We start from the raw sequence: 13,449 nt of genomic DNA, 5'->3' as shown, positions 1-13,449 counted from the left end.
ACAACCTTATAGAATGGAATATCCATTTGAGTTTTATGTATTACTATGGATGCCAATGTTTTCAACAATTGTTTACACGTTGAATTTTACTTGTTTCGTGCACATGTTACAGGTGCGTTTTGAAGAAATCAATATGCGCATAGAATGCAATAAATTAAAGTGTGGTAAAGAATTACTATTCACATTACGTGGCAGCTGTCATAATCATTTGCGATTATGTGAAGTCACTCGATTGATTAACGATGCGTTTGGCGTTGCGCTGATGTTAAACATTGCGGTTTTCTTCACGCATTTTTTAGGAAATACGTTTATGATGTTGCATGCATTTCAAAATGCGCAGGATCTTTTAACTATCCTGCCTAATATGCTATTATCTGTTTGGTATATGACACCGGCAGGGTTGATGTTTTGGGAGATATGTTATAGATGTGCAGAGACAGAATATCAAGTAATTTTTAAAATTTAAATTTTAAATTTTTAAATTTAAAAGTAAAAATTTTCAATTTTTAGGCAGGAAAATGTGGAAAATTGCTTTGTGTTATAAATACGATGGATAATGCAATAAATCAAGAAATTAAAATATTCACACATCAAATATTTAATGAAAATGTGAAATTTACAGCTGGTGATTTTTTTGTATTAAATTTCACGCTTATATTTGCTGTTATCGGCGGTATATCAACGTATTTAATTATTTTAATACAGTTTTCTGAATAATTAAACAACAACAATTACATAAATTACTTTTTATTTACAAATGTAATACTTCTGTTGTTGTTGATTCCAATGGTCACTTTCAAGATGTCTACATTAAATTTTGTTGATAGTTTAAAACCAATTTTTCTCTGTAATCAGATAGCACTTTGTTTGCCATTGAAATTGGTGAAAACTAAAAATAAAAAAATAATCATATCAACGTTTAAATTAATTTTTGTTTTACAATTGCTATGTTTGCTATTTAATATAGTTTTTGTATGCATAAATTTATATATTGGGTTTGTGTATAGAAAAGAACAAATCTATACATTTTTGATTATAAATTTACCACAGTATATATTTATGATTGTGGTTCATACCAGCGCTCTGCACTCTAGAAGAAAATATATTGATATTGTGGATTATTTTACAAATTTTGATGATGAAGTCTACAAATTAACAAAAATGGAAGGTGATGCTATTGAAAACAAAAATACTCTTTTTAAATATAGAATTTTTGCATTTTCATCTTTATTTGTATATCTTCTTCATACCGTAATCACTTGTCTATCTCTGATGACAATTTTTCTTATGGAATACTCACGAAGAGAAAAATTCAGTTTAGGAGCAATGGAGGAACTCGGTTTCATGATGAAGATTGATTTAAAACAAATTGCTATTTTGCCACTTGTGCATCACTATAAAGCGTTTGTTAATGTTATAAGTAAACGATTGGATATCTTATGTGACATTTTAAACACAAATCAAAATAACTTAAAAAGTTTTCATGTGCTAAAGATGATTAAAATATTACACTTTGATTTGTGTAGTTCTGCGGAACTCATTCATAAATTTTTCAACTGGTTGATTTTTGCAACATTTGTCTACAGTTTCATCTGCCTGTTTAATGTATGTCAAATTATGGTTTACGTTTCATTATTGATCTTTGAAGCACGTTTGGAGTTTTCATGGCTTAATCTTGCAAACAGTTTGCCGAGCTTCGTTCCGATTACAATTTGTTGGTTGATTTGCTATAATTGTCAAACGACTATAAATATGGCAAATATTAAATTAACAATTTTTTAAAATTAAATAAATTTTTTCTATTTTAGAATAAAATGTTTGAGCAACACGTTCTTAAACAACTAAATTATATGAAAACAAGGAAAACTAATGACTTGTACAAAGAAGAAATCAAAGAACTTGAACAATTTCAAAGACAATTTGTGGATAATCAAATTAAATTTTCAGTTATGGGTTGGTTTGATATTGACAACAGATTAATGTATAATTTAGTCAGTGCCATTTTGACTTTCACATTGCTTTTCTTTCCATTTACACTTCAACTAATAAACAATCACACGCTATAATCTTCTCTGGTTTTATTTTCAAGTTGAAGTAATGCAGCGCTTGTATTTGATCGTTGGATTTGACGTTTATGTGATAGGAAGTCAAGTTCTTGCGCAAGCTTGGGAATAAACTTACTTCATGAAGATTTTATCATTAAACAATCAATCGGTACTGCTAGCTCTATCTGTATGCAAAATAATGAACAAATAACAGAAATGTTATTTTGGAATATACTTACATAATCAGAACTTTTTATTTCATCAATAAATAGTAATATTTCAATTTAGTGGTATAGTATTAACGTTCAATTCCTATATTAGTATTATTGAGCAATAAAATACATGCTTTGTAGTTTTCAAACATGCATATAAATCTATTTCACTGTTTAAAATACAAAATATTCGATATTGTTGATTGTATAATTATTTGTATGGGTATGCATTGTGTAAAATTCAATCGCATTCACGTTTGTTCTCCATAGAACAACCCTTTCCAGTTTTCTGAGACCATTCATTCCAACTGCCTTTGTAGTAAGCCACACTAGAAATAAAAATCATTATAAACAGTGCACTTCAATTTGTAAAGAAATTACTTTTTATATCCCAATTCTTTTAACTGAATAGCAGCCTTCTCTGCACGCGCCCCAGATCTACAGGTGAGGATGATTTTGCTGTCAAGGGTTGGCTTAGCTTGACCAAATTTGGATTTAAAAGCAGCAGCATCCAATCCAATTGTTACTGCTAGTTCAACCACTAATAACAAGATTCATATTTCATTAGTATAAATATAAATATAACGACTGAATCAAGTTTATTTTACATGGAATGTTGATGCTGTGAGGAATAGTGCCAGTTTCTTCCAACTCGTTCCGTTCACGCACATCGATGAGGTACACATCGGGTTTGATATTCTTCACCTCCTCGAATGTGGCGATAGTAACCATATTTGCACCTGAAAATAAAATAATTCCAATTAATTCCAATAACTTCATATATTCTTCAGTAAAACAAATTGTTTGTTGACGAAAGCAAAATAATAAAATATAGGAAATTTATTTGAAAAATATATCTCGTTACAACATTCTCTAGTTCTAGTAAATATACATTAGTTAAAATCACAGAGTTGTTCATATAGTAAATAACCTCCTTCGAAGTTCTTCAAACTAAAAATGTCAACATATTGATTAACCATCACTATTATCATAATTTAGAACATGTTTCATACTTTTTATAACCCATTGATTCAGCTAGTTCATACGCAACCTTACTAAGCTTTCCAGATCTACAACTGAAAATGATGGACGAATCAAAGTAGGGTTTACTCGCCCCATATCGATTGAAGAAATATTCGGGTGTGAATTGAAAAGCGGCCTCTAATTCTTTCACTACAAAATACATATTATACTAATGCGTTTTAAATTTACATGATTATATCTTACATGGGATATTAATAGCATTTTTGATTGCTCCAGTCCTTGAAATATCTCTCCGGTCTCGAACGTCAATAATCCAAACATTATTGGCTTTGCCTGCATCGCGAACATTTTCGTAAGTTGCTGTATTATATCGTCTTCTATTATCACTAGAATTAATCAATATTTTAGTCAATTTTTCAAATAGACTCTTAATATTACATATACCTGTTTCCAACAAGAGTTATTATTCTTGATGTGACAATATTCAAACCTGAACTAATTGTGCTATCACATAGATTTGGAGGATGTTTTGAAAACCTAGAATATAATATATTAAATTATAATTTAATAATAATTTATGACGCACTTACGTCTTGGAAGTTGGATATATGAGTGGTTTGCAGGTCCATTTGAGCAGTTTACCAATTTTTGAACACATTTTATATTATAATCACACAATAAATTTCACACTTTAGCTTGATAATCTGTTAATGTTTTATGTTATACTTGACAAATAAAATGTCAAGTAAATATATTACCATGTCTATTATAAGTGTCAGACACTCAGTTCTAAACATTATAATCGATTATCCACAAGAACGACTTGAAGATAAGTTCTAATTAAAAACAATATCAGTATCCTATTGTTTTGAGGTTATATTCATAATGAATTTTATTTGTCGCGACTTGTATTTCTGCGTTTTAGAGTAAATTTACGCTTCGTTGAATAATAATAATACTAATAACAATAATAAATACCTTGCTTTATTTATTCCACAAATGTTCACATACACTCCCGGTGTTGAGCACTAAAATTTCGCTTGATTGCGGGTATTTAAACACGATTATGTTATGAATGATATGAATTGTCATAAAACTGTCTACTTGTGTCTACTCTTGACTGAAATCATTTCAAAATTGTACATGACGCATAAAACACATTTGTTTTATTTACAGCAGATTATTACTACAATTTCCAGTTACATTAATGTTTAAATAAGCATTTTTACCTATTTTAAATTTTCGATGTTTACACTACTTACAGTTGATTGTAGAAAATTTTAGTAGAAGGAACCCCAACAGGATTGAAGCAAATGTAGAACGATGGCTTTTCATTGTATTGATCCAAGTGTTGATCCGCAAAATAGCAATTATTGAATGAATAATTAAAAGTGTTTCGTTCGCTTATATTAGTCGCTAATACGTCTATGATTGAATCGATTTGCTATATACGAAATTGCTTGAATCTATCCGTGTATTCAAGGTTGTGAGGTATTAACAATTGCAATTTTAAACTTGATTTCAAGGTATTTGATTCCAAATAACGTTTTTTTATGAGCATCAATAATAAAAGTTTAAATTTTGCTTTTTGCATAACAATTGAAGGAATTTAACAATACCGCTTATAGAACCTATCAGCCAAGTAGTACAAAAAGAAATTGACTATTTATGCAGTGTATAATGTTTATTTATTGGCAGATTGATGAATATTTGCATTAAAATTGCAGAATTTACTTCATTTATTTTGAATTAATACATTATAGCGACAACTGCATTTGAAGCTGTGAGTTATGTGTAAAAATTGCTATTCGTTTAGGTAGGGTGGTGCATGCGCAGTTGCGTGTACGTGTGACACACGGGCACTGCCATTTAAGTGTGTGACCATACACTGACACATAGGCAATCACTCACTGCCTCATATGCATGCCAAACTTTTTGATACACTTTGTATTTTCTTGAGGTACTCAAAAGTGATCTCAGATGGCGCAATGATGCATGTTTTTATCTAAAAATATACCTGCGAGTGAAAGTCGGCGTGCCTAGTTGTTGTGTAGCCGGCACGCAACTCTTGCTTCGTGCGATAAGTAATAATATTTAAATGGATATTCGTGTTTCGTGTTGTAAATTCGTTCTATCTCGTTATATTTGCTGGAATTTAGTGTTAATTGACGGGTTTTAGTCGCTTAATATTTATCACGTGTGTAACCTCCGGAATTCAATGTTTTGTGTGTTTACTACAGTTTCGCGTATATCTGGGATCGGTTGCCGTCGGACGCCAGTCGGCCATGTTGTGTGATTGGAAATAATATTTTGGAGTTGTGCGAACCAATTTTGTCTTCAGCCGAACACGACGGGCGCCTGTTCTACCTGGTAAATATTATTATTTAAATAATTATGGTAAATAAGACGATTTTTAAGGCAAAGTTTGGGTTCCTCCGGAACTCGCATTCATTTGAACATTGTCCGAAATTGTATAACTAATGTTTTGTTTCTTGTTTATTTGAAATTTACGGTGTTCAATTCACTGGTGAGTGAATTTTTCATCGTTTATTGTATCAATTTTTCGGTTTTACGGTTTTCCTGCACTTTGAGAATGGATATATTAAACTTCTTTTTGCGGAAATTTCGGTCAAGCATTCCGCAGAAAATTTGAAAATGGATATTCAAACTTTTATATTACGGATGTTCAGAGCAAAACGTCGGTCTGAACACTTTATCATAGTAAAATTTTACTCTAGGACTCATAGCTTTTCCGTAATTTGACTAAATGTGAACTTAAATTTTCCGGAGAAAAATTAAATTTGAAAATTTGAAATATTTAATTTGAATGTTGACATAAAAATTCCTTCTGTGCAGTTTATTTTAGTAAAATTTTACTCTTGTACTAATAGTTTTCCCGCAATTTGATAAAATGTAAACACACATTTTTCACAGAAAAATTAAATTTGTAAAAGAGTTTTTATTTCGGATGTTGCTATAAACCGTTCTTCAGATAATTTTATTTTAGTAAAATTTTACTGTTGGACTCATTGTTTACCCGTAATTTGGTCGAATGTGATAATAATTTTCAGCAGAAAACTTTCAGGCGTAATTTATAATTTTTCTACGGAAGTTGCAAGAAACGTACGAGTCTTATTTTAGTATAAATTGTATTTAGAATTCAGTTGGAATTCTTCATGGCTTAAATATAAACCTAAATAGTATAGCAATACATGTTCAAATTAAATATCACTTAAATATTTGATGTAAAATTCGTCAATCTTTTAGCATATGAAATAATAACTTCATGATTTGAACTCTATTGTTTTATTAAGTTTTGTAATCTAAATTCCGGGACTACTATCTGTAGCATTCATAGATGGCACTAGGATGTACTAAAAATCATAAAATCGAGTTATACGACTTATTTTTATATTTATGGACAAACGTGGCCACGAGAAAAATTTTGTGTGCAGTGCTGTTATCAGCCAGCTATTCGATATAAACAACTTTTTATCTCATGCGTCCCGCACGCCGTCTTCTCTCGCGGCATCAACTTGCATGCAGCATATTCTAGTTTAGTTTAGATCGTATCGCATATCGTGTCTATTGCAAATCGCGTAGGTAGTCTTATCATGAATTGTTGCGACCTTGTTTGCTTTGCTTGTAATATTTTAATACTTTGTCTTATAAAGAATTTCTCGTAGATTAAATATTTTTCAATCCGTTCTTTTCTACCGCTTTTAGTTTACAAGATATTCGCAATTAAAAAATTGGATGAAAAATTGCACTTTTTAGCACTTTTAGCCACGTTTTTTTTGCCTTTTTACCCCACGAAAATCTTTCACCCTGAGAAATTAGAATTACCCAACTCGAATTTTAATATTTGATTAGGTTTAATAATCTTAATTGCGGGACTACTATCTGCAGCAGCATTCATTCAAATAGAATAGAATACATTTCTACAATTATTTCCATATTTATCAGCAAACGTTGGCACTCGATACGAGAATTGTGTTTGCTTTGAACACAATTTACACTTACCTACTTATCGGATACCCGTGTGTCGCGTTACCATCCCCTCATGCCGCGCGTTGACATGTCATAGTTGTGATCGCAGGTAACATGCCAGTTGCAATTGCACATGGTCGCGCGTCATCGGCGGGTCGCTTCGCGCATCTATTGCTTTTACCTGAGAGGTTCATGCTGCAGGCACATTGTCTTATTGGGAACTGTCGCATCGTTGCTTGCGCTATCGATGTATTGCAGCCAGTTTCGTGCCGGTCGCTAGCGTATCTAGACGTATTTCGTGCGATTCGTATCGTTTCATCGGACTCTTATTTTCTACATTTGCATTGTATTCGTCGGTCATCAATAGACTATTTAGTTGTAACATGCACCTGCAGTATTTTGTTAATGATTAATTGCGCGTTTAATATCCATAATTTTTATGTTTGCGTTTGATGTTTACATTCCAAATGCATATTGTTGCCATGATGTTTCCCGTCATTAGGTGATCCCTTCGTACTTGAGTAAGTAACTTATAACTGACTTGCGCTACTCAGCACAGAATGTTTGTTTTCTCCGATTTATAAATATAATATTTTAGTGTATGCAATGTTTATATTTTAACTTATGTTTTTTTTTAATTGCAGTACTTGCTGTGCCCTAGCAATCCAATGAGCACTACATTGGTAAGTTTTTATTAAGTTATATTATTCGGTAAAATGTTTTTTGACCTGCAAGTTGCAATAACTCGCGAATTAAGGGTGTCCTGTTTATTTTAATTGTGGGAAATATAGAAAACGAAGGAAAGGGCAAAGTTTGCCCTTTCTTGCATATTTCAAAACACGCGGTGGAAAACAGGTCATATCTCGGGAACCCTTTATCATATTTTAGTTTTGCCTTATTTCATGATAGGACAAGAGTGCATTTTAAAATGAACTCCTGAACCCCGCAAAATTTGGTCGTAACACCCTCAAAATGGCCGCCAAAGTTCGCCCTTTGCTTGCAATTTTCAAAACATGCTGTGGAAAACAGGCAATATCTAGAACCCTTTGTAATATTTTAGTTTTTCTTTATTTTATGATAGGGAAAGAGTGCATTTTAAAATGCACCTCAGAACCCCGCAAAGTTTGCTCGTAACACCCTCAAAATGGCCGCCAAAGTTAGCTTTTTCTTGCAATTTTAAAACACGCGGTGTAAAACTGGCCATATCTGGGGAACCCTTTGTCACATTTTAGTTTTTTCTTTTTTTTATGATAGGCAAAGAGTACATTTTTAAAATGCACCTCTAAACCCCCGAAAAATTTGGTCGTAACACCCTCAAAATGGCCGCCAAAGTTTGCTTTTTTCTTGCAATTTTTAAAACACGCGGTGGAAAACAGGCCATATCTCGGGAACCCTTTGTCATTTTTTTTTTTTATTTTATGATAGGGAAAGAGTGCATTTTTAAAACGCACCTCAGAACCCCCGCAAAATTTGGTCGTAACACCCTCAAAATGGCCGCTAAAGTTCGCCATTTTCTTTCCACGCGGTGGAAAACTGGCCATATCTCCGGAACCCTGTGTCACATTTTAGTTTTTTCTTTATTTTATGATAGGGAAAGAGTGCATTTTTAAAATGCACCTCTGAACCCCCCAAAATTTGTTTGTAACACCCTCAAAATGGCAACACCCCTCTCCCCCCCCCTTCCTGATTTTAGCATATTCTACAATCAGATTTTCATTTTAGTTAGCTTATCTTAAAGGGAATTTGCGTATATTAAAAATTTGAAACCCGTTCTTGTCGTTGCACCGACAAGTGCCGTTAGGAGGTAGCGGTAATAGTGATTCGTTTTCAGAGCACCGTACGAAGGTAGCGGTAGAAGTGACTCGTGTTCAGGGCACCGTACGAAGGTAGCGGTAGAAGTGACTCGTGTTCAGGGCACCGTACGAAGGTAGCGGTAGAAGTGACTCGTGTTCAGGGCACCGTACGAAGATAGCGGTACAAGTGACTCATGTTCAGGGCACCGTACGACGGTAGCGGTGACTCGTGGGCAGGGCACCATACGAGGATATCGGTAGAAGTGACTCGTGTTCGGGGCACCGTTCGTAGGTAGCGGTAGTGAGTTGTATTCATAAAATATAAATACTGAGAAAAAGAGGTCGTATTTTGTATCTTGTATTTTTTTGTTATGATTTTTTTTCACTTTCTTCTTTTCCGATTATAATACTTGCGATATTTATACTTTATATAATAGCGAATATTTAAATTTGTCGCGATGTTGTGAACATCAATTATTTAATTAACTAACGTATACAGTAAATTGATACGAAGACAATTAGAAAACATTAAATTATTTATTTGTATTGGTAAATTACAAATTTCTGTTTTTCCTAATCCTTATTGCATCCCAAAACCATTATATTCTTTTCTTATGCCGAGAAATATTGAAAGTTTAGTTTTTATTAAAGTTATATTATTCGGGAAAATGTTTTATGACCTGCGAGTTGCAATAACTCGCGAATTGTTTATTTTAATTGCGGGTAATATTGAAAACGAAGGAAACGACAAAGTTTGCCCTTTCTTGCATATTTTCAAACACGCGGTGGATAACAAGCCATAGCTCGGGAACCCTTTGTCAAATTTTAGCTTTTTATTTAATTTCTGTTAGGGATTGAGTGCATTTTTAAAATGCACCCCTGAACCCCGCAATTTCGGTTGTAACACCCTTAAAATGACCGCCAAAGTTGGCCTTTTTCTTGTATATTTCCAAACACGCGGTGGAAAACAGGCCATATCTCGGGAACCCTTTATCATATTTTAGCCTTTTATTTAATTTCTGTTAGGGAATGAGTGCATTTTTAAAATGCACCACTGAACCCCCGCGAATTTCGGTCGTAACACCCTCAAAATGGCCGCCAAAGTTCGCCCTTTTCTTGCAATTTTCAAAACGCGCGGTGGAAAACAGGCCTTATTTCGGGAACCCTTTGTAATATTTTTGTTTTTTCTTTATTTTATGATTGGGAAAGAGTGCATTTTTAAAATGCACCCCTGTGCCCTCGCAAAATTCGGTCGTAACACCCTCAAAATGGCCGCTAAATTTAGACCTTTTCTTGCTATTTTCAAAACATGCGGTGGAAAACAGGCCATATCTCGGGAACCGTTTGTCATATTTTAGTTTTTGCTTTATTTTATGATAGGACAAGAGTGTATTTTTAAAATGAACCCCTGAACCCCCGCAAAATTTGGTCGTAACACCCTCAAAATGGCCGCCAAAGTTCGCCCTTTTCTTGCAATTTTCAAAACGCGCGGTGGAAAACAGGCCATATCTGGGGAACTCTTTGTCATATTTTAGCCTTTTATTTAATTTCTGTTAGGGAATGAGTGCATTTTTAAAATGCACCCCTAAACCCCCGCGAATTTCAGTCGTAACACCCGTAAAATGGCCGCCAAAGTTGGCCTTTTTCTTGCATATTTCCAAATACGCGGTGGAAAACAGGCCATATCTCGGGAACCCTTTGTCGTATTTTAGCCTTTTATTTAATTTCTGTTAGGGAATGAGTGCATTTTTAAAATGCACCCCTGTATCCCCGCGAAATTCGGTCGAAACACACTCAAAATGGCCGCCAAAGTTCGTCCATTTCTTGCAATTTTTAAAACATGCGGTGGAAAACAAGCCATATCTCGGGAACCCTTTGTCATATTTTTACTTTTTATTTAATTTATGTGAGGGAATGAGTGCTTTTTTAAAATGCACCCCTGAACCCCCGCGAAATTTGGTCGTCACACCTTCAAAATGGCCGCCAAAGTTTGCCCTTTTCTTGCAATTTTAAAAACACGTGGTGGAAAACAGGCCATATCTCGGGAACCCTTTTTAATATTTGAATTTTTTCTTTTATTTTTGATAGGGAAAGAATGAATTTTTGAAATGTACCCCTGAACCCCCGCGAATTTCGGTCGTAACACCCTCAAAATGGCCGCCAAAGTTGGCCTTTTTCTTGCATATTTCCAAACACGCGGTGGAAAACAGGCAATATCTCGGGAACCCTTTGTCATATTTTAGTTATTTCTTTATTTTATGATAGGGAAAGAATGCATATTTAAATTTCACCCCTGAAGCACCCCGAAATTTTGGTGTAACAGGCTCAAAATGGCCGCTAAAGTTAGACCTTTTCTTGCAATTTTCAAAACACGCGGTGGAAAACAGGCCATATCTCGGGAACCCTTTGTCATATTTTAGTTTTTTCTTTATTTTATGATAGGGTACGAATGCATTTTTAAAATGCACCCGTGAACCCCCGCGAAATTTGGTCGTAACACCCTCAAAAGGGCCCCCAAAATTTGCCTTTTTCTTGCATATTTTCAAACACGCGGTGGATAACAAGCCATAGCTCGGGATACCTTTGTGATATGTTAGTTTTTTTTTTATTTTATGATAGGGCAGGGGTGCATTTTTAAAATGCAGCACCGCTTAACTCCCGCAAAATTCGGTTGTAATTGCCTCAAAATAGCCGCCAAAGTCTGCCCTTTTCTTGCATATTTCCAAACACGCGGTGGAAAACAGGCCATATTTCGGGAACTCTATGTCATATTTTTGTTATTCTTCTATTTTATGATAGGGCAAGAGAGCATTTTTAGAATGCACACCTGAAGCTTTCCGAAGTTCTGCCGTAACTGCCTCAAACTGACCGCCAAAATTTTGCTCATTTTTCTTTTATTTATAAGAATATTAGAAGGTACTATTCGTGTGACAATATAATAAATATAATATCAACATAATTTAATTGCAAAGAATTGGAACTGTGGCACGTGGTTGTAAGGTTTCAATTGGCGTTTGTAACAATACTAACAGTTTATGAAGATGCCCTCAGGGCGAAACATGTTAACTCAACTATAAAATTGTAAATCCAATAATCACGTAGATTTTTATAAATAAATATTTTAAAATATACAATGGATTACGTATTCACGAATGAAAGTAATATAATTTTATATTTTATTTTATTTGCATATATTTAGTACTGTCCGTACTAAATACTATGTACCTAGTAGTATCCGTATAGTCTCAATATGCATATGTGATAATACCTATGGTTTTTCCTTAATAGATCCAAGCGATTTTCACCGTTTGTTTTGAAACTTTTAATGCGATTTTGTAAGCGGAATTTCATAATTGTTTATGCAATATTCTTGCTTTTGTTCTCTTCTCTGTTTTAGTAACCCCAGCAAAAAACAGCAAAGTACGAGAAGACGACAATTCAGAGGAACAAGTTGGTAATAATAAGAATAAGGAAGAAGTGGTAGGAGTACAGAATAGGATGAGAAAGCCACCCCCAAAACAGGAGTGTCTCAGATTTTTAATATTTTTTTTGCTGGTGTGTCGTTCTATAAGATAGTCTACAGGTTGCTCTCCCTCCGGCGCTCTGGTCGACCACCCACTACTTCGGTCCGTCCATTGGTTCCGGACCGTCCGTGATGCCCGTCGTGAGGAAGTACTTGAGTTTTTTGCGCGGTCGCCCAATGATAAGGAATAAAATGTTTCACGTCATCTTGCAGGGAGAAAATGTAAATTAAAGGAAAACATAACCATACAATCGTTGGATTCAAAACATTGTTGAATCGGTTGTGTATTATACACAACAAGTCTATGTATAGAGGTAAATATTATCGCAGACAGGTTAACTTACATTGAGAATGTATTGCGGCGGTGGAGTCTCCCCTACTATAGAATTATTGCATGTTCGGTCATGCGTTGCGTAGCAGTTTGCACATGTTTTGTAAGTCGGTTGGTTCTCGTGGCGATTTTTAACGTTTCTTGGGGTTATAAGTCGGTAGTTTAATTAATATCGGTCAGAACGGATAGAATTTAGTATTGATAGATGTATGCGACGTGTAATTAATAAATTATCGCGCGTGAAAGTATAAATTAAGATGTTTTTTCAATGTATGCACGTGTTTTCAGTTGCCCGTCGGATATCTCTCGTCGATACGAAGAATTCTTACTGGATTTATAAATTTTTGTGCCTTTATTAAATAATTTAATCGTGGAAATATACCATGATTGTTTCCCGTGTGGAATGAAGTCAGTAAAATCTTTTCCGTTCCGTTTGTGAAGATTAAACAAGTAAGTGTTACTTGTAACTAAGTAACGTTGAACACATGTACTTAAATTTATGTAGCATATTTAAATTTGTGTATATATTGTCTTGATTATATGAGTTTAAATAAAATATAATTTAATAGTA

At 34.0% G+C, this 13,449-nt stretch overlaps 1 protein-coding gene and 1 long non-coding RNA gene across 3 annotated transcripts; one reads left to right on the top strand and one right to left on the bottom strand.

The window, feature by feature from the left end:
• Positions 1–2,391: 2,391 nt before the first annotated feature.
• LOC135796070 (uncharacterized) lies at positions 2,392–4,129 on the bottom strand. The gene is made up of 6 exons (XM_065307958.1): positions 3,832–4,129; positions 3,686–3,778; positions 3,485–3,627; positions 2,866–2,997; positions 2,639–2,798; positions 2,392–2,586 (listed from the first exon to the last, which is right to left on the bottom strand). Exons 1-6 carry the CDS (start codon positions 3,897–3,899, stop codon positions 2,499–2,501), a joined length of 684 nt encoding a protein of 227 aa, XP_065164030.1. The 5' UTR covers positions 3,900–4,129; the 3' UTR covers positions 2,392–2,498.
• A 1,142-nt stretch (positions 4,130–5,271) lies between these two features.
• LOC135795490 (uncharacterized) lies at positions 5,272–13,449 on the top strand. 2 transcript variants are annotated; one of them, XR_010549082.1, is made up of 4 exons: positions 5,272–5,611; positions 7,876–7,914; positions 12,422–12,861; positions 13,167–13,449. It is a non-coding gene; the product is annotated as an uncharacterized lncRNA (long non-coding RNA). The 2 variants fall into 2 exon arrangements; XR_010549081.1 differs by lacking the exon at positions 5,272–5,611 and adding an exon at positions 7,364–7,752.

The sequence above is a fragment of the Atheta coriaria genome, unplaced genomic scaffold (genome assembly GCF_025399875.1).
Source record: "Atheta coriaria isolate IRGN ID8LTWV9N9 unplaced genomic scaffold, Caltech_Dcor_3.1 hic_scaffold_7_pilon, whole genome shotgun sequence".
Taxonomy (NCBI): domain Eukaryota; kingdom Metazoa; phylum Arthropoda; class Insecta; order Coleoptera; family Staphylinidae; genus Dalotia; species Dalotia coriaria.
Note: the sequence above shows the minus strand (reverse complement) of the source record. Positions and strands in the feature narration are given on the sequence as shown.